At 37.7% G+C, this 26,574-nt stretch overlaps 1 protein-coding gene across 1 annotated transcript; it reads left to right on the top strand.

Annotated features, from left to right (window-relative positions):
• The first annotated feature begins 13,624 nt into the window (after nucleotides 1-13,624).
• Nucleotides 13,625-25,389, top strand: LOC140140683 (uncharacterized). Its single transcript, XM_072162441.1, has 4 exons — nucleotides 13,625-15,920; nucleotides 16,307-16,482; nucleotides 23,973-24,396; nucleotides 24,465-25,389. The coding sequence occupies exons 1-4, from the start codon at nucleotides 13,656-13,658 to the stop codon at nucleotides 25,299-25,301; spliced, it is 3,702 nt and encodes a 1,233-aa protein (XP_072018542.1). The 5' UTR covers nucleotides 13,625-13,655; the 3' UTR covers nucleotides 25,302-25,389.
• Nucleotides 25,390-26,574: the final 1,185 nt, after the last annotated feature.

Here is a 26,574-nt window from a genome sequence, read left to right as displayed (position 1 = left end):
CAAAATTGTCTTAGTTTTTACAAATTTTCCTAAATTTTGGGAAAATTTTGGCTAGATTAAGGAAAAATTGGCTGTTTTCCGAAAAAATTGAGAAAATTTTGGAAAAAAACCCATTCATATACCAAAATAGGCTTTGAAAAAGGGGTCATTGATATACCAGAAGGCCGAAAATGTTACCCATGTTTGCGGCACGTCCTGTATGGTCATTTGTACTGAGTACCCCCCCCGGGATAATACCATTACTTACCTTGTTTATCTACTGGCATTTACCACCCAACACTGACACAATCGTGACAATCATCCTCCAAATGCAGGATTCGCACACTATGCTCCCTGCTTTAGGTCCAAATGGCCCATCTCTCACACAATGACCTCCATACATGTATGTGACGTGTCATATCAAAAAGACACTTTTGGGCAGGTTATCAATTTTGAGTGTTTTCTTAAATACTAGTATAGAGATATTTTGCTCCACAACGCTGTTTTCCCCAATGAAATCGGACATTCATAAAAGCGAAGATATTGAATTCGTCAGTTATGGTATTTTAAAATTGAGACATCGGCCTTTAAAACTATTATTGACAATGTTGAAAGTAGGAATTACCTTGAAACATGTCTCCAAAAATACAAGATGCCAGCTATATTCCGATCTGAAACTATCAGACAATATTTTAAACATAATTAACATCACAAATTTGCAACAAACCCAAAAGCTCTTCATTATACGGACCAGTATCAGTATTGCCTTGCTTTTCTAAAATCCATTCGTGATTGGTGGTTTTTAATGGGCAATGGTTAAAGCTTAGACTGTACACACGATCATTAGTAAGTAATGCACAATGGTATATTATGTATCTAGTGTATTTGATATTGCCCAATTAAATTGAGCGTGTATGGGCCATAGGCCCTACTGCAGTTACTGTCCGTTTTCCTATACACAATACACAGTGCTCTCACCATTGACGCGTGACCTCTACAAATGATGTATGTTGGGAGAATGGACACTTGCCTAGTTAACATCACTGTGTGAAAAATAACCAGCCAATATTTTATTTATTCTTCAAAACTTCTAGCAAATATATTTCTCTAACATGACCTAAAATTACAGCTAGGTTAGATGTTCAGAATTGGTCGCACTTTTGTAAAATATGAGTGAGGGCAAGGCATAGCTAGCCAACTCCCCGTGTTAATTGAATGGAGATTTGACCGAAAATATTGGTATCGGGCCGCTCACTTCTGAAGGATGCCACAAAAAACCCGGTAAAAGCTACATTTAAATTATTCTAAATAGGTTCTAGAAAATAAAGTTTTGTAACATGTCCTAAATTTTTAGCTAATTTAGATGTTTGGAGAGTGTCGCACTTTTGTGTTTTAGGAAGGATATGTAAATGACAGATAACACCAAAAATATGAAGAAATTATTTCCAAACCGTGTTAAGTCAACAATCATTATGTTGCTCATTTTGAAGAATGCTGGTTAACAAAAAGCAGGTCTTTGTCTCATTTCGTGAACAATGGTACACATACCATTGTTTCCTTTCGTTTCCTTTATAATCGGTTACCCAACTGAATCTATAATACCAGCTTTATTGCGATGTCGCACATTGAAAACAGACACTTGTACACAACCAGAGAAGATCTGATTTAATCAGTTGAGCTGCTTCAATGAGTGTTATCTTGGTTTAATAGCTTTTAATGGGGTTTAAGTCCTGCAAAGGTCGACATGACTGCATCATGCTGTACTTACAGTAAGTACATCACCTCCTGGGAGATACTGAAGGGATATTGCAGCCAAACAAAATTGTTTCGCTTGCCCAAGATCGCAACAGTTGGAGAAAGTTTGTTGTCGCCGCCTGCTCCGCAGCCGACTGATGATGATGATAATGATGATGGGCCGCATGAGGTGTATAAACATGATCATCTTTATTGATCAACAAAATACTTTCATTCAAACCATTCGACATATCCATGACAATGGTTGAACTAGTTGAACAAAGTATGCACAGCTATAGAACATCAGAGAACATGATTAGTATATTTTCTTGGATTTGTTAAAGCATTCGACACTATTGACCACAATATATTACGAATTATTAATGAACTCACTTAGTGCGTTGCACTGTGGATTCGGAGAGACAGTCTTAAATTAGTGAAAGCTATATAGAATGCAATTATTTCAATCAATTTGCAACGGTTAATTATTCAATTCATTTAAACATATAATAGGCCCATGGGGAAAAAAGGAAATGAAATTTAGTTTGTTGGATTGTAACTAATTTGTGTCCGTGTGATTCAATGATGGAATCCGGGGGAGGGTGCACGCACTAAAAATGGGTGACGGGGATGTGCGGCCACATTGACCCCCATTTTCAACTCCTCTCCCCAATTAATGACCCCCTGATCTCCCTCTCACCCAATAACCCCCTTTTTGTTTTCCTGTCACCAAAATTATGTATCAAATTTTATATCTTGACCCAAAATTTTTCCCAGTCTCATTGAATAACCCCCTTTTTTGGTCAGATTTTCCCCAGTCTCACGTAAAGACTCCTTTTTTTTACCTCCTCACTGAAATACCCTCCTTTCGGTGTCTAGGCTCATCGAAAGACCCCTAGTGCCGAACTGCTGTCCGCACATTCCCGTTACTTTCAAAGTCGAGTGCCGGGGTCGAGTGCCCCCCGGATGGAATCAGAAGGTAAAAGATACTAAAAACTGCCATGCACTGAAAAAGTAAATTCGTCATAAAACTTGGTATTATTTGACAAATTAAAATTAGGCCCTGAGAGTAAATTATTGATTGAGTAAGTTTATCATTCAAGTTAAAAATACCGGAAATGTGCTTGGAATGTTGAACACTTTATAGTATTTCAAATTAATGTTCATCATTACAAATATTTTCACCGTTACCGTTTCATTACGTACCTTTACCATGTCTTACCCGTCACCCGTAGTGATGTGGATTTATGGTCGAGTTGGTGCTTAGCCGAGTTGACTGAATCGTCACTCGAAACGGTCAGAGGTCATATAGGCCTACCTCTGTAATCACTGACGCGTGACGTCCTGTATGTTGCTGCTACATGTACGTCCGCATGTGCATGTACAGTGAGTGAGTCCCGGTTTATTGAATTATTTTAAGAGTAGTGTTCTGCAACAACAACACCAACAATATTGGGGATTGGACGTTGCAATGTAAGTAACTTGTCATTTATATAATGTATGAACTAGCGTTGGGACTACCGTATTAATAAATGAGCTCATTGTGGGAGGCAACAAGAAATAATTTCCTTTGTTTGGCTATCAGAAAATCAATATTAAAACAAGAACCGCGAAATATGAATACCCAACAAGCTTTATAAAAGTATCGAGCTCGGGACTACCGTATTAATAAATGAGCTCATTACAATGATTGTATCACTAGACAGGAGGCAACAAAAGAAATTAAGACTATTTCCTTTGTTTGGCTAAAATCAATATCAAAACAAGAATAACCGCGAAATATGAGGGGTGGTGCAATAATTAGGCCTATGTGTACCCCCGGGGTGAATTATAGGGGGGGCAAAGATTTTTGGCAAGCCAAAGGGGGGCAAGCATTTGTTGGCAGGTCGAAAGGGGGGGTCAAGCGATATTTGGCAGGTTGAAAGGGGGGGCACACCGTCATCATCCCTATATCTTCGTGTTAAAATTGCCGTGATAGTACGATGAATCCTCACGTTTTTCAACAACTACGCATGGTGAATTTGTTCGAGATAGCCCGTGCGACTCAGGCTAGCATACAATTTGAGATTTTGAGAGCCGGCCACACTGTTTCTATTCTATGTTTTACGATTTTCGCATGATCAATATATGGCTGGCCGTAACCGCCACAACGTGGAGCTGCTACGCGTAGCTTACTTTTCGCTTCGCGGAGCTAAATTGACCAATCATGTTAGATCTTTTCATTACGCGGAGCCAGTGGATGCATCCTCGTTCCAGCGAGAGAAAACCCTTGCCAAAATTAATGTTTACTATGGGGATTTTAAATGAATCGATTGTAAATAAACCACGACCAGTTGTACAGGATCAATACCATTGTTTGATTAGTGTATAGTCAATGTTACCTTGCATGCATGTGTCATGTGTGTGGCGTGTTTGTTTGTTTGTTTGTTTGTCTACTGTGTCAGGCCAGGATCACTGACACCCACGGTACTGATACTCTCATACTATCACGGTGATCATATTGTTGAATGTTGTTGACTTTAAAATAATCATGATGCAGTCATGTCTACAGTAGAACTCACCACGACCTTTGAAGGACTAAAGGCTATTAAACCAAGATAACACTCAATGAAAACAGCTCAACTATGTTACATCAGATCTTCGCTGGTTAATACACACTGCACTTGTGTCTGTTTTACCTGTGCAATGAGCAATGAGCTGGTATTATAGTTTCAGTTGGGTGAACGATTATAAAGCGAACGCAAGGTAACAATACTGTGGGCTTTTGTTTACGAAATGAGACAATAGTCTGCTTATTGTTAACCAGCGTTCTTGAAAATGAGAAGCTTAATGACTTAACACGGTTTAGAAATAATTTCTTCATATTTTTTGGTGTTATCTGTCGTTTACATATCCTTCCTAAAACACTAAAGTACCAATATTTCCAAACACCTAAATTAGCTAAAAATTAGGACATGTTACATAACTATATTTTCTAGAATTTCAGAGAATACTTTAAATATTGGCCGGTTATTTTTTACACAGTGACGTCAACTAGGCAATGGCCTATACTTCTAACATACACTATTTGTAGAGGTCACGCGTCAATGGTGAGCGCACTGAGTATTGTGTATAGTAAAACGGACAGTAACTACAGTATGTATGGCCTACTACTAGTATATAAAGTAAATCCGAACTGGTTTGCAGTTTGCTGAAGGTCGAATTCCGCAGGGACACCGCGCAAGTTATACAAATTAGCTCCCGGCGATACACTGCAGATCGCAGAACTGTGTGCATAGTTTACCACCACTCTGCCTAGCTATATAGTTATGTACAATCTTGCAACTACGTGACGCTCGTCTGACAAATTCTTAATGAATAAATTCGCTTCACGTAATGAGTAAGTCGTACTTAATTAGTCAGTTTTACCTCCGAGTAATGAAAAACTCTAACATGATCATGATTGGTCAATTTGGCTCCACGGAGCAAAAAGTCAGCTACGCGTAGCAGCTCCACGTTGTGGCGGTTGGGGCCTACCATATCAGTATCCCATATGATATTTCTATTGCAAGAAAATTTTATTTGTTGTCAGGTTTTATCTTAAATACACTAACTGGAAATTAAATACACTAATTAGTGAGGACCGGTATTTTGCTGTGGATATGTTTAACTGCAATTTGCGGGTACAAAATTTGAAATCATGAGTAAAAATTTTGATCATATTCAACTCTTTGAGAAAAAATTTATATAAAAGAATGCATGTAAAATCCAGCTGCAATACAATGTACATTATTGACACACTATCACTCTCTTTATCTACGGCAATAATAGAATATCGATTGCAATCGAATTGAATACGATGCTCAGTTTTGAGTTTGTAGTTGACTACTAAGCGACCTAAGCGATCGATTGCTAGCCAATCAGATAGAACTCCTTTTCTTGCGTTCGGTGAAATACCAGTCGCCCGTCGCTCACCAACGGAGTATTAAATTTATATTTATCGTATAGGAAGTCGACACTGTGGGGGGGGCAAGCAATTTTGGCACAGATATTTTGGGCACCGTTTCTATACGCCCTAAAAAGGCGTAGGAAAACGTTACGAACATGTTCAAATATGCAAAATTTCCTGCTCGTTGCGCTCGCATTATATGTTTTAAATTCAGGTTCCCCAAAATCTTGCATGTGTAAGGGGGGGGCAAGATTTTTGGCACGTCAAAAGGGGGGCAAAGGTTTTTGGCACTTCGAAAGGGGGGCAAAGGTTTTTGGCACGGCCAAAGGGGGGGCAAGCGATTTTGGCAGACCATTTTGAGAATTCACCCCCGGGGTACACATAATTATTGCACCACCCTGAATACCCAACAAGCTTAAACTATCCAGCTCGGGACTACCGTATTAATAAATGAGCTCATAACAATGATTCATGGATTGTATCACTAGCCAGGAGGTAACAAAAGAAATTAAGACTATTTCCTTTGTTTGGCTAAAATATTAAAATAAGAATAACCGCGAAATATGAATACCCAACAAGCTTAAACCATGGAAGAAAGAGATAAGAAGGAACCACAACGAACGCATTCACTTTGTCCACTCCCTTTACCGACATTTAGTTGACATTGTTATTCATGAGGATTTACTTTGATCAATACCCCGCGTTAAATAGGTGATTGGTATTGTATTCCATGTATTTGCATGTCTTCTGGAGCGTGTGTGAAGGATGATTTGAACTAATGACCTTCCGTGCAAGCACCCTATAGCATTTTCTTTGGTGACGTGATCATCGGTCATTGATGGCCTTTTTCTTCCATTTTGTCCAATTTTTCCGAACTTTGATGACTTTTTTCTCAGAGTTGGCAGTCTTTGGCACTGAAACGAGTTAGCTAGTTACGATTATACACATATAAACTATTAAATTAAACAGGTTTTATGTACCGGACTCAACCGGAACATTGTGCATTATTTAAGAACATTTTACATCTATTTTTCATCGAAAAAGTCACCAAAATCTTACCTTATTTGCTAAAGATGAAAAAAAGAAAAAAAACGGCCGATTTTGATTACCTTTTCGATGTTTTATAGGACATTTTCTACACAACACGATCAAGAAAACAGTTTGACTGTAGATCCCAAAACAAAGCTACTATACATGTTCAGAGCATCAGTGAAATTCCATAATCTTACTTCTGGGTAGCGTTTGTTTGTTCGTGGATGGGTTTGTTATAAATTTTTTCCAGTAATGATTTTGCCAAGCATCGATCGCGGTAAATGGATCATACATGAAAGTAAGTACCATTGATAGCTTTTCTTTTCATGCGTCAATAGATAAGCGGATTAAAACTTGGCCGATCGAAGTCGTTGTGGTTCCTTCTCATCTCTTTCTTCGAATTCCATGCTTAAACTATCGAGATCGGAACTAGCCGTATTAATAAATGAGCTCATTACAATTCATGGACTGTATCACTAGCCAGGAGGCAACAAAAGAAATTAAGCCTATTTCCTTTGTTTGGCTAAAATCAATATTAAAACAAGAATAACCGCAAAATATGTTCATACCCAATGCTTAAACTATCGAGCTCGATGCTTAAAGCAGTATACAGACTTTTTATTGTACGTACAATATTGTATGTACAATATGTATGTTATTTAATCTATTGCCATTCTATTTCCAGTAATGTTTAAGTTCTAACGAATGTTTGATGACGTAAAATCGATAATATATTTCTGCTAGATATTGTATGTAACATATTATCGATTTTTCGTCATCAAACATTCGTTAGAACTTAAACATTACTGGAAATAGAATGGCAATAGATTAAATAACGTACATATTGTACATACAATATTGTACGTACAATACTCGGAGTCTGAAGCCCGCTTAAAGGGACCATTGAAAGAAAAACATATTTGGTGTCAAAATAAAGCTAATAACATATAGAATCCATTTCTAAAATGATAACGCAATTTTCCTTTATTTTACCCCCCAAATCAGCAAATAGCCTAAAGACAAAGCGCCCAATGTCGCGTCGTTCCGCCCAATTCATATGTTCAGAGACACGTGGCAACCCCTGTGACGTCAAAGTGGTTATCCTTTCCGCTGCATGGCAACACTGCATAGTCCAGATTTGGTCCTAAACCAACGCATGAACGTGTTTACAGCAATGAACTTTTAATGTGCCTTTTAGGCCTAACAAGTATATTAAAAAGAATATTATAATATAAATTACAAAGCTACAATGACTTCTATGATAGGCCTATATATAAATTCTAGCTAGGCCTACAAAATTGGCCAACAACGGGGAAACATTTGTAAGTAAGTTAGGCCTAGGCCTTCATATTGAGAAAGTCAAAGCTGTCAGTGCTAGCTGCTCGGCGTTTGCAAGAGAGTACCGTATCATTTGTTTTGACTGAGGCATTCTGATATACCATTAACTCTTTACTTTTATTTCCTCTGAAATATCTGGTGAGGATAGGAAAGAGAAGGCATGATGTTTCGGGTTAGCCCATGACATGCGACTTAATTTCTTTAGGCCTAATTAGCCTACTTCCCGGGCGTGCGGCCTAGGTTAGGCCGTATAAAATTAATATTTTGGTTCTCGTCCAGAGGATTTTCATGAATTGATGTCAATGATGAGGGAGGGAGGTGGTTTTTTCAGTGTAAAATCAGCATTGTCTGCAGTTTTCGGTCTTTTCCAACAGTGCTCGAGGAAACGATGACGCACTTTTTTTTTCAAATGTGAGACTAGGGATAAACCCCCTAGAGTAGGCCCTACCACAAAAAGACAAAAAGTGGTCCTTGTTCTCTGATAAACTTATTTATAGGCCTATGTATGAAAAATTCATAAATCATTCCAAAGTCTAAAATAATTGAAAAATCTTAAAAAAAATTGACAAATCCCAGAAATTGAGGAGGGAGGGGACGAGAACCAAAACATTAGTTTTATACGGCCTTAATCGCCAGGCCTAAAACGAAAGCCGATCCTGACTCCGAAGTTTGGAAGCTGAATTGCGAGTGATTAAAGTGTGTTGCTTATTTCTAAACGGTCGCTCCGTGTAGAGACACATGGGACCAGGTTCAAAACAAAAGTCAGGCTCGGGAGAGCGAGTTGGCGCAGTTGTTTCCTCGCCTTGCACCACTAACTGAGGTCCCGGGTTCGACTTCAAGCCTCTGGCGCGCGGCCCAAAGACTCATGTGAACTTGGCTTATCTTGATCCCGCAGGTTTTCTTCGGGATCTCCAGTTTCCTCCTGCTTCTCAAAAATCGGTGATTAGTTGTTTGGTTATCAAAAACTTCCTCCACCCAATGAAATTTGGGGAGCTGAAAAGATAATTGGTGGATGTTACAATCCAAGTGCGGCTAGATTTGCGACAGGTTCGGCAGCATCTAGCCTAGATGATGCGATCTGATTGTGATAAGTAGGCCTACCATGGCAGCGAAATTACAGCGCTTTGAACCCTCCGAGATCTGGGAAAAGGCATTATTATATAAAAGCCGACATTTATTTTTATTTATTTTTAAAAGCCTATGAAAAATGAGAAACAAATTTGAAGATAAAGAACCACGAGAGGAACATATAAAGGCCACTCCAAACAATCATATGAACAACATTTACTGTCAGCCTTTAGTTTACGTTATCGAAATGCTTATAGGCCTAATCCAATCTCAACTCCCACTGATACTTGAAAGTGCAAAGTGTCCGAGCGTTTTATCAAAGGTAGGCCTACAGTTACAACGTTTATGTTGATGGGTAAATCTTGTAAAATACAGCGCGCCTGGCTGGATATTTCGTTTTTAGAAATGACTGACATCAATTTCGCATAGCCTAGGCCTACCCCGTCCTATAAACCATCCATGGATTAAAATAAGTGTAGGCCTATAGTATTTCCCATTTGATGTTTGTAGCATATAGCTTTTTGAAGGCCTATGTAGGCTATGTTTATAGGCGCTCCTCGTAATTTATTTCAAGAACATCTTGCATGTCATGTTCTTCTGAACCAATTTCGTCATTTGCCGTTCAGCTACTGCCCCAGTGCCAACGGCTCAAATAATATTGGCAAGTCTCCCGTATAACACGTGGTAGGCCTATTAGCATGATTAGGGGAATAAATTTGCAAAATAAATGGGCCTAGGCCTACTTTGCATTGTTTGGGGTATGAAAATAAGCACTTTTGAAAGTTAACTTTAAACTTATCGAAGAAAAAGCTTTTTTATACCAATTGTCAGGTTTTGGAAAAAATAATCATCTCTTGAATATTTTTTAAAGTAGGTCCTACGGAAAAAATACATAGGCCTAGGCCTATAATAATATTACCCATGGGAGGTGCTCGCGCCGGCGGCACATCATCTGCCATTAATGTGTTGCGACAAATCTTGGCGATATTCCCCTCAACATCGTCACTATATTATAGGCCTATAGGCATACTCATAATTAGTTTTATGGCTTTATATATGCCATGTAGGGCCTACAAGTCATCGGAATCATGGTCATGTTGACCGGGGGTTGAATTTATGAACAAGTAAAATAGGAAGCTGCATGCTTGATGATGATAAAAAAAAACAATTGATCGTCCCCGCCCGCTTCCTTTCGCATGGCATTGCCACTGAGTTAGTCTGAAATGTTTAATGCTATTTTCTTTATTATAAGGGAAAACTTCTTTTTTTAAATGTTTCAAAAGCTAATAATATTGTCAATAGTTTAGATTTGCTTCTGTCCAATAAGCATTTCAATTTAGAGGCTTTGTTTTAATCATCCTCTCAGAGAACCATCAAATAATAAGAGCCTCGATCCTATCACTCTCCTCTACAAATTACACAACTTAGTAATAATGTCCGAGAATAATACATAGGCCTAAATGATCCATTTGCATTGTAAAAAATAATAAATGATAAATAAAAAGGCCCATCCACTTCCTCTTTTCATGTGGACAATCAACTGGAATTTTGTTTTTACTTGACCTTTAAGTAATTATAAGTGGTTGTATTACCATGATTATTGCATCTGATATTTAGATCGCGATCGCTGTTGTCAAATTATCCCGGCAAAAATGTCAACGCAACACAAACGCGTAACCACAATGACGTCATCAGGAAAGCGCCCAATTTTCTACTTTTGATAAATGACGCGCGATGTAGCGTCGGAAGGGGGTAAATCGAGTAAGTTGTTTTCATTGTATTTTTATTTCTAAAATAGTTAGTTCTTCAATTGTTTTAGATATTGATTCTATATTTTATGGGCTTTATTTTGATACCAAATCATATTTTCTTTCTATAGGCCTATGTAAAAAAATAATTATCACGCATGAATCACGTAGTTTTATTTAAAACAAAGTCATGGTGACCATAAAAACGAATAAAAACATCTGTCTCTCAACACGTGATATTCAAAAATCCCTGGCGCCGATATTGTCGAGTGCAATGACGTCCCAGTAATAGGCCCACAATAAAGGCTGGCGACAACTGAGCACAAACAACCATTTTTAGTCATTGCACTTAGACAATTTCGGCGCGGGAATTTTGAATATCGCGTGTCGAGAGGCGACTGTTTTTATTCGTTTTTATGGTCAATATGAGTTTGTTTTAAATAGAACCATGTGATTTTAAGGCATAATGTTATGATTGCCGGAGACTCCCTTTAAGCCTTAAACTAAACAAAAAACCCATCCCGCATTAGGTTTTCAATTTCTCACAAGCTTTGAGCCTCAGGATTATAAGGTGGCCTATTTCAACAGACATAAAACGAAGCGGCTGTGCAATTTATGAGCACTATGGGAGGGTAAAATTGGAGAGGGTGGGGCAAAGAATTGAATACCTGAGTGGAAGAAGGGCCCAACTCCATCAAAACTGTTTTTGAGATATTAAGAAAAAACTTAATATTTGGAAAAGTTTTATAGACAGAATGTTTTCATCTTCAGGGGACCTTTAATACATGAACATACAATATTACATACATTCGAAATTATATATGATATTTCCATGGCATCGGTACAGGTCTTAATACGAGCTGGAGTTGGGCCCTTCTTCCACTAATATACTTGCAAGTGCCAGTTCCGTAAGCAGATGTGTTATAAATAGCTACAGAAATTAGGTAATTATCCATTAATAGCACAAGTAGAAGCATGTAATATGTTAACAAGAAAGTTTATTGTAGTGAAAAGCAGATTTCATGGATGAACAAAATTCCTCTTTAATCCAATATTTGTGGAAGAAGGGCCCAGCTCCATGGAGTTGGGCCTTTCTTCCATGAAAACCATGATTACGTTTACGTGGAAGACTATTTAGAGAGTGAATTTTGGCTCATCTTTCACACACAAGGAAGAACAGTCTGCTGGCAATAAAATGTTGGGTCTAACTCATTTTTGTAAAAAAAATGGAGTTGGGCCCTTCTTCCACTCAGGTATTCAATTTTATGGCATGTCAAAAGAGGGCATATAATTTTGGTTTGTCAATAAAAACAAAAGCGGAGGTGGCAAATAATTTTCGAGACACCTTTAAAAAATACTCTTAAATTGCTAAAGGGAAAAGCACTACGAAAATGTACAAATAAACAAAATTTCCCGATCCATACACTTGCATTATATTGATATATTTTTATTGCACAACCACTAATAAGGAATGAAGGGAGGGGCACATTTGGGCAGGCTAGGAAATAAGTAGCGCCGGACCAAGGGCTACTTTGTAAAAAAAAATAGCCCCTGGTTCACGGGATTTTACAAGGAACCAAGGGCTATTTTCAAATAACCAGTGGCTATTCAATGGATGGGAAAATCTGTTATGTAGCCTACAATGTGATTCCTCACTCAATCAGGCTGGGAAATAAGAAGCGCAGGACCAGGGGCTACTTTGTGAAAAAATAGCCCCTGGTTCATAGGTTTTACTTGGAACCAGGGGCTATTTTCAATGAACCAGGGGCTAAATGGCCAGGCCAGTCCCCCACTTATTTCCCAGCCTGCATTTGGGTATAATGAAGATGAATCTCAATTAACAAATCAGTTAAAGAACATTTACCGACCCAAAATATCAGTACCACAAATTTACCAGCCACGAAAGGCAGTGACTGTGCAAGACGGTACCGCGAAGGACGAATGACCGCTAGTTAGTTTTAATTTGTGAGTATGTTGGCAACAATATATATGCATAGTATTTTTTTGTATTAAAACTCATTTCAAGAACTACTGTCCCATTCACCCCTTGATTTTGATAATTCAGGTTTAAAAGACCACAGAATTGCTTATTCCCCATATTTCTGGGTTTTTTTTACAGGTGACTTTCAACCCCGGGCTTTCAACCAGAAAGCCAAGAAAGACCATTGATTTCGAATGTTCGCAGCTCCAAAAGTCCCCATTTGTTCGCAGCTTCAAAAGAACGCCATTTACCGGTACGCTATCAGCTCCCAAAGACCCACCATCTTAAAAATAATTCTGGGGGAACATACCCAACAAAATTTTTTGATGTGCCCCCGGGGACTACTATTGTAAAAAGCTTTCTTTTTATGATACATAAAATATATTATCTCTCGATTTGTCCATTATTCTCAGTAAAGATCTTCTAAATTATCTGGCAATCACACCCGCAAATCTTACAATATAAATAGCGAAATGTTGTCGGGTTCAGTGTAAGTTTGTATGTCAGTTGAAAGGCTCCCTCAGTTTGATACAAATTTCGGGAGAGCGGGGAGCATACAGGAAGTGCAATAAACTATAATATTTAGTTTAAAACGGTCACGAATTGGCCTCAAAACACAGTGATGATTAAAAACTGGGCGTTTTGTTATGAAACCACAAGTTAAATCAACCTCCCTTTTGCGCGCTGCTGACCAATCGCGGGCCGTGGGGAGTTTGATTGACAGGATCATCAGACGCAAACTATTTTTTTATAAATTTCTGACATTTATTGTAGTCGACTTATTTCTCTCTGGTTTCATTACAGAATCATGCCTTTGAATAGACGTCCACGAGAGTGGGACTACCTCATGCCCCACGTATGCCAATACTGTGGAAGGAGATTCTACAATGATGTATTCAGATATTTGTTCCATATAAGGCATCATCAAATGCGGATTCGTCCTTACTGGTATGACTACAAGAGCAAAGTGGTATATGTACCTATTCCCAAGATAGGGAGGAAAACAAAAAGTGCACAGAATAGGAAGGTCTTGCAAATGAAGAGAAAGGCCATACAGCAGAAGAGGAGAAGGAACGAAAATATGCTCATGTGTGGACAGTCCTTTAAGTTAAAGAAGAACCACCTAAATGGTATGAAAACGTTGATACATTACTCAAAATGGAGTGTTGGCACTCTTAAGCTCAAGAAGACATCTTTCGAAACACCTGAGTCACATTCATTGGTAGGTGAAAAGCTTGTAGTACACGAGCAGCAAAAAGATCGCCAAGGAAGCTTACCCAAATACAGTAATGAGGTAGTTCCTGAGTCGTCCATTGCCTTAGAAGCATCTTGTCAAGTTAGTAGTGACGTAAATGATGAAACATTGTATACAGTGCGGCCTTTCAAATGCTCAATTTGTAACAAAGGCTTCACAACCTCGGGTAGCGTGAAAAGACATGAACGTATTCATTCCAAAGAGAAGCCTTTCAAATGTAAAGTTTGTAACAAAGGCTTCACACAGACAGGGAGTGTAAAAATACATGAGCTTGGTCATGCAAAAGAAATGCCTTTCAAATGTTCATTTTGTAACAGAGGCCTCACAACTGTAGGTAACCTGAAAATACATGAACGTATTCATATCAAAGAGAAGCCTTTCACATGCAAATTGTGCAACAAAGGTTTCACACGGTCAAGTAGCTTAAAACAACATGAACGTATTCATACAAATGAGAAGCCTTTTAAATGTAAAGTTTGTAACAAAGGGTTTACACAGTCAGGTGACCTGAAAAGACATGAACGTACTCATACAAAAGATAGGCCCTTTAAATGCAAATTTTGTAACAAAGGCTTCACACAGTCAAGTGCCCTGAAACATCATGAACTTACTCATTCAATAGAGAAGCCTTTCAAATGTACATTTTGTATGAAAGGCTTCACACAGTTAGGTAACCTGAAAGAACATGAACGCATTCATACAAAAGAGAAGCCTTTTAAATGTAGATTTTGTAACAAGGGCTTCACAGCCTCAAGTAGCTGGATATTACATGAAAGAATACATAAAAAAGACAAGCCTTTCAAATGCAAATTTTGTAACAAAGGTTGCACACGGTCAGATGACCTGAAATTGCATGAACGTATCCATACTAAAGAGAAACCTTTCAAATGTCAGGTGTGTGACAAAGGCTTTGCACGACCAAGAACCTTGAAACAACATGAACACACTCATTCCAAACAGAAGCCTTCCAAATGTGGCAACCTTCACGAACGTTTCAAATGTAAAGTTTGTAACAAAAGTTTCACAACCTCAGGAGGCCTGAAAGTGCATGAAGGTATTCATACTGGAGAAAAGCCTTTTAAATGTAACTTTTGTAACAAAGGTTTCAGATTGTCATCTCACTTGAAAGAACATGAACGTATTCACTCTAAAGAGAAGCCTTTCAAATGCCAACTTTGTAATAGAAGTTTCAGACAGTCATTTTCCCTGAAACGACATAAACGTACTCATTCAAAATATGATCCTAATTGCAGATTTTGTAACAAAACCTTCACACAGTCAGATGACCTGAGAAGACATGAACGTACTCATTCAGAAGAGAAGCCTTTAAAATGTAAAGTTTGTAACAAAGGCTTCACATGGCCAAGTAACTTGAAAAAACATGAATATATTCATGCTGAAGTGAAAGATTTCAAATGTACATTTTGTAACAAATGCTTCGCAACCTCAGGTTGCTTGAAAGTACATGCACGCAATCACAGTGCCGAGAGACCTTACAAATGTAAATTTTGTATCAAAGGCTTCACACAGTTAAGTAACTTGAAACAACATGAACGTGTTCACACCAAAGAGAAACCTTTCAAGTGTCAAGTTTGTAACAAAGGCTTTGCACAGTCATCTACCCTGAAACTACATGAACTTATTCATAGTAAAGAGAAGCCTTACAAATGTAAATTTTGTAACAAAGGCTTCACACGGTTAGGTAACTTGAAAACACATGAACGTATCCATACTAAAGAGAAGCCTTTCAAATGTTCATGTTGTAACAAAAGCTTCACACGGTCAAATGTCTTGAAACGGCATGAACGCACTCATTCAAAAGAGAACTCTTTGAATGCAAAGTCTTCAGAACCTCAGGTCGATTGAAAAAAAAAACATGAACGGATGCATTCGCGAAACCCTGATCAAAACGTCAAGATACGAACACAACCCAACAAAGCGTCGAAGTGACACTTCTCGGGCTGTATTTTCAGACGTGTGAATACCTCACGGAGATTGGCAAGTTTGTCTTCAAAGGTTTTACCACAGATTATAGAAGTTACCTAAAACTACTGTCATCCAAGTAGACTTGTACTTTGGATCCTTGGATGTCATGAAAGATATTATTAAGCCTGGAAAAGGTTGAGGGCGCATTCTTTAAACCCATAGGCATGACTATGAACTGGTACAGTGCTTCGCCAGTGGTAAATGCGGTCTTTTCTTTGTCCATAGGATCCATTTCCACTTGCCAATAACCGGAGCAGAGATCAATGGTGCTGAAGAAAACATTACCCGACAAGGAGTCAATGATCTCATCAATACGAGGTAGAGGGTGCGAATCCTTGGTGGTCACAACAATGACGACACCATTTACTCCAAGTTGTAGGTTAATCTATCCACAACTTCTTTCTGTTACATCTTCCTTGTCAGAGAGTGTGAGGTAGGGTGAACCAAGGGTGGGGCTTGGAATGTAAGAAGAAGGATGACTTATATAGAGAATATAGAGAGTTAGGTAATAGTGTTAACAAATATAAAAGGGAGAGAGAGAGAGAGAGAGAGAGATGAAGAGAGAACTAGAATAGGCTGAAGGACATTAGTGAAAGGGCAGGGATTTAAGGGATTTATATTTTATACATATCTGTTCTTACAAGTATGATGAACAAACGCATTTCTGCCAGAATGACTCATAGCGTAGTGGTATAATGCTCTCGACTATTTTAATCAAAGGTTATGGGTTCGAACCCTGGTAGAATTTTAATTGCAATAAGTTTGTTTTTCTTTTGTTAAGTAAGAGGTAATCATTATGGCAATAAATCCGTCGTATAAAACTGAACACAGCGCAATGTACATGTACGTGAATAAGAGAATCAAGAGCTGACTTAATAACGAACTTGGTTATTGGAGTAATACTGTCAAAGTCACTTGCACTCATTAGAAGTGTGAAAATGTCAGTGTCTGCCATGCCATCTATATCATACATTTCATATGTATTGTAGATAATATATCTCGGCCTGCCAAAAATTCTTTGTCCCTCCTTTGGCATGTCAAATTTTTGGGATCCCAATTCACAAACCTTAAATGGTGTAGACATGTTGCGAACGCAACGAGCAGGAAAATTTGCCTATTTTAAGCGTTTCCGTACTGTTTTCCTAAGCCTTTTTAGAGCGTTTTATTTAAAAGGCGCCCCATGAATGGATGCCAAAAATCGCTTGCCCCCCTCTCGGCTTGCCAAAAATTGCTTCCCCCCTTCGACTCGCCACCCCCCCCAATTTTACCCTCCCCAGGACTCATAATTATTGCACAGCCACTAAGGACATACCGTAAAACCCCGTCTACAAGCATATAGTGTGATTCAGATGAAAGCTATATTAATCCAGTCGCCATTATGGAGTATGAGCAAACAAATTACGGATCCAAGCATATACAAACAAGTGTTATTTTAAGACCAATCTATTGTATTGGTATATTTACGCTGGCTTCGAATTAATTTAGATTTCATAAAAAACACTATGTATGCTTGTAGACGGAGTTTTACGGTATTACAAAATGAAAGTACATCCTACGGTCCACCTGATTTAAATTACAAAGTGTACAAATTCTATTCACTGGATTAATGTTTGGAGAGAAAATTAATTTACAGGATGCAGCTCTGAAAGATCTTTAAGCGATAATAACATATTTTTCTGTATTTAAAGAATTTTTGAATGTACAATATCTTCTAAGTTAAGGATTAAAATAATAATATGATTAACCCAAAGATTCTATAAACGATTTGAAGTTTAGATACAATACTTTCATTAAAATTGGAAGAGGTGATCGTATTATCCCAAATATCAATATATTTTTTTATACCTGTCGACCATGTAAAAATATTAGTACAACACAATAATTTTCTGTTATCTACAAGTGCTTGAATTACAAGAGAATCATTACCATTCGTATATTTTTCATTAAGCTTCCACCAGTATTTTACAGATAAAGAAAGTATTGCTGTGAGCAGCAGTATTTTACAGATAAATAAAGTATTGCTGTGAGCAGTGAAAAACTGTCTATATAGGCCTACATATACAAGTGGTGTCATAATTATCTTACATAATAATATTTTAATATGCAATTTTTTTTTTTTTTTAAATTTTAAATTTACTTACAGCTGCCATGTAAAGTTAATTTGACACTATCGTAAGTGCAGTAGAATACAATAGCTGCCTTTTGTAAAACACCTATTGTTTGCATCACAATCCCTTCATCATGCTCATTATAATTATACAGGTGATTATAAAGTTGATGTTCTGTATACTTTCCTGATGGCCACTAAGCTAACCCAAGATATCACCTTTACTTGTAGTTGGATGTTTTTTTCTAGTGTTATTGGTTAAGGGGGTACTACACCCCTGGCCAATTTTGTGCCTATTTTTGCATTTTTCTCGAAAATTATAGCACATTGGTGACAAGTAAGATATGTATATTATAGGGGCAATGACGACAACTACTGCACTGAAAATTCAGCAACTCAAGGCAAGTAGTTATTGATTTATTGATCAAATACTAATTTTTACTGTAACTCCACAACTGTTGTCTGTGCTGAAATAAAATTTCCAGTGCAGTAGTTGTAGTCATTGCCCCTATAATATACATATCTTACTTGTCACCAATGCGCTATAATTTTTGAGAAAAATGCAAAAATAGGCGCAAAATTGGCCAGGGGTGTAGTACCCCCTTAAAAGTAAGTACAAAAATATTGAAATGTTGCAAGTTACGATACTGCACTGAGGATAGTGTTGCACTCTGCCGATGTCATTCCACGTTAAAAACCTATGTTGAAGTACATGGTCAATAAAAATAAAACTTTCATTCATATATAGTTGTCAACCATTTTTCTTATTTATTTATCGTATAAATTTTCCTTCAAGTGTGTCTATTGTATTTCATGAAGTCATTGGTAGTGCATTGTAAAATGTGATGTTAATATTTAAACGCTAAATTAGCTTATTTTTAACACGTTTAGGATAACACTTAATTCACATGTTGAAGTGTTAATAATGTCTCTTGTTTTTAACACGTTGAAGTGTTAATATTTATTGTTTATAACACGTTGTGGCATTAATATTTCAATGCCATTTTTAACATGATTCGGATAACACTTAATTAACATGTATACGTGTTAGTAACAGCATCATCATTCCGTGATCGTCATTTTGAGATTTTACGAGTTTGATCCGACGGACCTAACCATGCTAACGATGTATCATGCTACAGGTACCAAATGGTGATAAAAAGTAAACCATCTACATTTCATTGTAGAAAATGGATATAATAATTAAATAATACACTCAGTCGAATAACATTTGCACACACATAAGCTTATTATTATGTTATGATAAGATTCCTCTACACATATAAGTGTTAAAAATTTCATTTTATTAACACTGTGTTTATATGACGTGAAATATCGGCAAATTTTGCGATTTCTTTCTTGGCACACCAACGCTCATATTAGCACTACGTTGTGTTAATAATAAAAGTGTAAACGCTAGTTTAAACACCACCGTGTTAAAAACCCCAAACACGAGTAATTTTTTAGTACAACATTGAACGCGTTGAAATAATTATAGCGTTGATTTTTACAGTATGTATACACGTAAAATGTTTCCTTTATAAGCAAGCATATAAATCAGAGCTTTTCAAAATGACTATCACCACCGTAGTAGTGGAAATTTAAAATGAGAATTCTTTCAAAGCGATGCGAATGGACAAAACTATATAAGAATTTAAAATTTTCTCATTTCTATAAAACTTTCTCATCCAAATGAATGAGAAATACTAATTAACCTGTCAAAGTGTTAACTCATTTGAAACAGGTGGCTGAAACGTTAATTACTGTATTAGTATTTCTCATTCATTTGGATGAGAAAGTTTTCTAGAAATGAAAAAATTTCCAATTTTCACATTTTTGTCCAATTCTCATCGCTTAAACGATAAGCGGAGCTGCGAAATTATAAAAAAAAAGGGGGGGTCTTTCCGACACAGTGTCAACACCCTGTAATATTTTTTTCCATACAGCTCCATAATCCGTTGGTGAGCGACGGGCGATTGGTATTTCACCGAACGCAAGAAAAGGAGTCCTATCTGATTGGCTAGAGTGGTAAAGTACAAACTCAAAATGTATTTAATTCTATTGGAATCAATATTCTATTATTGACACAGATAAATAAAGTTTACATATGCATTGTGTTATTATAGACTTGTGATTGAATATTCTATACAAGCACCTGGATATTAACTGAATGGGCTAAACGTTATTCTTTATACCTATAAAGTATAATTGTAATTCTCAAAATTAAATATATCACAATTTTTATTTTTATATAAAAATCGTTACGGATAAAATGCAGTAAAATAATATCCACAGCAAACAGCAGTCGCCGCTAATTAGTGTATTGCATTTCAAGTTAGTGTATTGGAAACAAAACCCGGGTTTTACCTGAAAACAAATCGCATTTTCTTGTAATAGCAACATCATATGGGGTACTATAATGAAAGACAAAGATAAAAAGACTAGTTTGCGTCTGACGTCACTGTCAATCAAACTCTCTACGATCCTTGATTGGCTAATAGCGCGCTATAAGGAAGGTCGATTCATCTGGCTGGTGCCGATCGGAAAAAAAGGAATAGCAGTGAACGAGGATGGCGAAAATTACGTAGGCCCTACTTTTACAAGGCGAAAAGCAGCTTTTCTATAGGCATTGTGGACATGGTGCCTTCGGTCAAGAAAGTTTCCTACTATAAAGACCTAACTTTTGAGATGGTTTGCATGTCGAAAGGTGCAAAATTAACAATAAGGCGCCCGGTTATAAATCCGCGTTCAGCAAGTCATCATGACGACACTTGTAAACAAACCGTGCTCGGAGTTTGATTGACAGATGACGTCAGACGCAAACTAGTCTTTTTATCTTTGTCTTTCATTATAGAGCATGCACAAATCGAAATAATGTGTAGAATAGAAACTCTGTGGTATCTCATGATAGTCGTATGGTGTAAATGGTATGCTTAGCCTGAGTCGCTCGGCTTATCTCGAACAAAATCGACATGCGTAGCTGTTGAAAAACGAGAAGATTTGCTGTACTATCACGGCAATTTTTGACACGAAGTAAAGGGATGATGACGCTGTGTCCGGGGGAACATACCAGTATGGTCATTTGTGTTGAGTGCCCCCCCGGCAGCGCGTTGTTGTATTGGTGGCAGGTTTGCCACATCTGTGACTTGGTAGCCCAATTAGGCGACATTTGAAGATTTTTTCCACGACTTCCGACAATTTACTATAACTGTGTACCAATATGGTTAAGTAAAAATTGGGCGAACTTTTAACATTGGGCCCGCGACATCTGGAAGTTTTCTGTCCATAGAAACCAATCGTTAAGAGAAAAATTGGGCCATTTTTTGGTCATTTGGCCCGCGATTTGGGCTGTAATTTGTTGGCAACCCTGATTGGTGACCTCGATACCAGAGAATTTTGAAGGCTCATTTGAATGGCAGCTGGACCCCTCCATTGTATTTGTTCATTTCTGTATGGCGAGCAATTGCGCGTGCCCGGGGGCGCGTGGCGAACCTTTGTTCATACATGGAAAGTCGTACAACCATAGAGGCATATAGAGCAACACAGCTGTGTGTTTTCATTGTAAGAACTAGTGTAACTAGAAAATGTCGGGTTGTAAATGTAAACTGTAATTTTCGATAGAGTATACATTTAAGTTCAGCGCATAGGTGTATGTGACTAGAAAACTATGAACTGAGTGATGAGCGGTACGGTACTGACTTTAGGAGTTGCAAACTTGCAAAGTAAGTAAAATTCAATCTCTGATACGCCAAAAAAGATCGTTGTGCATACTGCACTGGTATTATGCTTTCATTCTCAGCTGGTTTTTTTTTTTTGCTTGAGCTCAGTGCATGGAACTAGGAAATTGTAGAAATTAGGGCAAGTAAAAATAAAAACATGTATAGCGTCCTGGTGTTTTGAAAAAAGGGAATGAGGAAACTGCTCTAAATGCCCTTATTTAGCGCCATGATTTTGTGCGGGATTTTGTGTATTCGGCATTGTGAATGATTATACGAAAATCGAAACTGAGGAGGAGGCACTTTTTATTTTGTTGTTTTGGAAGGTCCTGTGATCACAAAACTCTTCTGAAATGTGTCTTATACGTTTGCAAGGCTGTATACAAAATAAAAAGAAATCTGAATGATCTCCAAAAAAGGCGGAGGGCGGGGACGCTAAACTTGCTTATATTAGGCATGTCCACTAAAAATTGAAGTACTTTTAAATTGATTCAGACCTAACTTATTGGATGGGAATTGATGAAAGAAACATTTTGGCGTTTAAATAATCTTAATCGGACGTTTCATTCCAGAGATATGGCCTTTCGAGTGTCACGGTTTTATATAGGGCTGCTAGAACATCTTAAAAAGTTAAAGTCCAAAAAGGAATACTAACAGAAAGTGCAACTTTAAGGTACTTTTTCTTAATGTATTTATTAACTATCTGATCTGGAACATTATATTTGCTTATAACAACATGAAAATAAGATCATCCTGAAATTTTATCGATTTTGTTGACATACAACAAAAAATATAAGACCTCAAAACCCATGGTTTGTTTGGTGAAACCTCAAGCATGATCATAGATGGCCGCCATGGAAAATATCTCCATAGAGGAGATGAATAATAAGTGCATTATTTCAAATGAAAAGCGGTAGTCTTAAACATTGTTCAATCTTTTAAGGTCAGCACATTTTATCTTCAAAAATTATTATATTTCATCATGGCATAAGTTTGGTAACATTAATCACTACCAATTTTGAGAAATTTGCTCCAACTCAAAGGTTATCTTTACTACATTGAGCAATACTGTGTGTGCATGGAAGACATGATGGTCCCCGGTTTTATACTCCCTATGAAATGGACATGGTAGTGAGAAGTGCACGGGGAAGTGCATGATTTGAGATGGGCCGCAGTAGGCTTAAACATTCTTAAATTTCTTAACATCCTACACATTTTGTCTTCATAAATAGTTAAATTTTATGAGTATGTAAGTTTGCTTGTCTGATTCACTCCAAATTCGGAGATAATTGCGTTTGAACACCTGATGCACGGAATGGTGTCACTTCAACCTGTTGTAGTTCTCATCTCATTAAATTTTTCATTAAAAAAGTTGATCTCTTCATGCAGGAAGGTCCTCTCTATTTACTGACCAAACAGGAAAAAGTTTGGTTAATGTTTTCTGGTGGAATCAGGAAATTTCTTGAAACACCCTGATATAGGCCTACATTTGGATCAAAACAAGTATGTACGCCATTTGACAGGCCTGGGATTTCTTGTATCGATCAGTTTCTCCATAGACAATACGTGTGTGAGAGCACGCACACAGTAAATGAAAAATCGTTCTAGTGGAAACTGTATTGAGAGTGGGCATCCCTACTTATATTTTTACTCGGTCTTATTTTTTACCCCCATGATATCCATATGAAAACTGCGAACGGGATCCCGCGGATAGCCAATACCATTATTTAGCGGTTGTTTCATTTTACCGTATTATTTTGGCTTAAAATCGGATCAGTATGGTTTAAAAGCAATTTGTAGGTAGAGATATTTTATATTAATTTGAGTCCATGAGGTGATTCGCACCCTAGCACCACTTTCTACATTTAATTGAGTATGCATGACCGCGAATTGGGAAGTGCTATATTAACCCGGAATGTTGAAATACAAAATTTATGAATATATAGGCCTACATGCCGAACTCTTATTTAAAAAATCCCAGTTCAATGTTCCTCCTAGATGGCTGCTAATGCAAAATACAGACCCTCTCATAACGTTTCTACATCAGTATGTTCACAGGGATTCTTGTTCAGTGAATTTTGTTTTTTGGTTTCATTGCAGAATAATGCCTTTGAACAGACGTCCACGAGAGTGGGACTACCTTATGCCCCACGTATGTCAATACTGTGGAAGGAGATTCTACAACGATGTGTTCAGATATTTATTCCATATAAGGCATCATGAAATGCGGATTCGCCCTTACTGGTATAAGAGCCAAGTAGTGTATGTACCTATTCCTAAGATAGGGAGGAGAACAAGAAGTGCACAGAATAGAAAGAAGGTGTTACAAATGAAGAGAAAGGATAAGCAGCAGAAAAGGAGAAAGGACAAAAATATATCTAGTCCTGGACAGTCCATTCAGTTAACGAAGAACCACCTACATGGTCTGAAAGCTTTGAACTACACAAAAGACCGTGATGATGGCATTCCTAAGATTAGGAAGACAAATTATTGTGAAACACAAAGTCATGAGTTACATGAAATGGTAGGCAGAAAACATGTAGTGCGTGAGCAGCAAAAGGATTGCCAAACGTTTTCCAAGTACAGTAATGAGAAAGTTCCCAGTCTTCCATTGCTTCAGAAGCATCTTGTCAAGAGAGAAGTAACACCAATGACAAAACATTGCATACCGAAAGCTGCTTCAAATGTAACCTCTGTAACAAAGGCTTCACACGGTCAACATTCCTGAAAAGACTTGAACGTACTCATTCAAAAGAGAGGCCTTTTAAATGCAAATTTTGTAACAAAGGTTTCACATGGTCATCTCACTTGATAACGCATGAACGTATACATACTAAAGAGAAACCTTTCAAATGTAAATTTTGTAACAAAGGGTTCGCACGGTCATATGACCTGAAAAACCATAAACGTATTCATACTGGAGAGAAACCTTTCAAATGTAAATTTTGTTACAAAGGCTTCACAAAGTCAAGTAACTTGAAAATGCATGAACGTATACATACCCAAGAGAAGCCTCTCAAATGCCAAGTTTGTTACAAAGGCTTTACACAGTCAGGTGACTTGAAAAGACATGAACGTATTCATAGTAAAGAGAAGCCTTTCAAATGTAAATTTTGTAACAAAGGCTTCACAAAGTCAAGAAACTTGAAAATGCATGAACGTATACATACCCAAGAGAAGCCTTTCAAATGCCAAGTTTGTTACAAAGGCTTTACACAGTCAGGTGACTTGAAAAGACATGAACGTATCCATACTAAAGAGAAACCTTTCAAATGTACATTTTGTAACAAAGGTTTCACACAGTCAAGTCACTTGAAGGTTCATGAACGTATACATACTGGAGAGAAGCCTTTCAAATGTACATTTTGTAACAAAGACTTCACAAACGCAAGGAGCCTGAAAGCCCATGACCGAACTCATCAAAGGTAACTCTTTGAATGCAAGATTTTCAGAAACTCAGGTCGTTTGAAAAAAAAAACATGACCGGATACATACAAACAGCGTACTTCGGTTATATCTATAAATGCGCTTTTATAAATACGCACGTGATCATCTCCTCGGTGCCATAACAGCTTATAGACAGTAAGACCTTCTACATAACGAGTGGCCTTGCTATAGACGAATCCAACGAGCCAAGTCATGGTCAGGATTTGGTCGGCCATCTTTGGGTCCCCGCAACACTAAAAAGCCGCTTAAAAATCGATGTTAAATTCTTTTGTGTTGTAAATTGTCATCATTTTTTTGTCTACGTGTAACACGGGTGAAGAAATGCAGTTTAAAATACCTTCCAAGGCCGCATTATTTCACATTTTAGGTGAGATTGAGCCGACGGGGACCCAACTTTGGCAGCCATTGAGGTATAGGAAATTGGATTCGTCTATACATTTGAATGCAAAGGCGGAACAACATGAGACTGCTGTGCAGCAAAACTGTATATTTTGTTCAACTTTGTGATTATATTGTAAACGTTTCCGTCGTTGAATATTTTTTCCGTCGTCAAATACTTTCAACATGTTGTTTTTGATAACATATTACAAATTCGGAATTGCAAAATGTGTAATAATTTTGCAATTCAATTAATACTTAAATTTGATGATATTTATCTACAGAGTTCCTATCCCTTTCTGCATAGTGGTCAATGTAAGGGGATTTAGTCACGCTTACTGGTCTTTATGTCGTGCCCATGGATCACGTGCGTATTAAGCGCATTTATAAATATAACCGAAGTACACTGACAAAATAATGAGAAGCCTGAAATGTTCAAGAGACTAGAAAGGCTAATGCTTCACATCAGGGGCGGATCCATTTTCAATAGAGGGGGCGCCGAGCCACCGTCGCTCGGCGCCCACACGAAGTGAAGCGCTGCTCTGCAAAAATACACAAAGTCAGGCGCTGCTCTGCAAAAATTAGAGGGGCTCGCTTAAAACAGTACGGAAACGATTAAATATGCAAATTTACCTGCTCGCTGCGCTTGCAACATGTATCTGGACGGACCATTTAAGGTTTGTAAATTGGGATCCCAAAATTTCGCATGCTCAAGGGGGGGGGGCAAGAGATTTTGGCAGGCCGAGAGGGGGGGGGGGCACGCGATTATTGGCGAGCCGTTCGGAAACTCCCCGGAGCTCATAATTATTGCACAGCCCTTAAATGTATAATATTATATATATCGAAGCCTTTTCAAATGTAATATAGGTAACAAACA

The sequence above is a fragment of the Amphiura filiformis genome, chromosome 19, assembly GCF_039555335.1.
Source record: "Amphiura filiformis chromosome 19, Afil_fr2py, whole genome shotgun sequence".
NCBI lineage: Eukaryota > Metazoa > Echinodermata > Ophiuroidea > Amphilepidida > Amphiuridae > Amphiura > Amphiura filiformis.
This window is presented reverse-complemented; position numbering and strand designations above follow the sequence as displayed.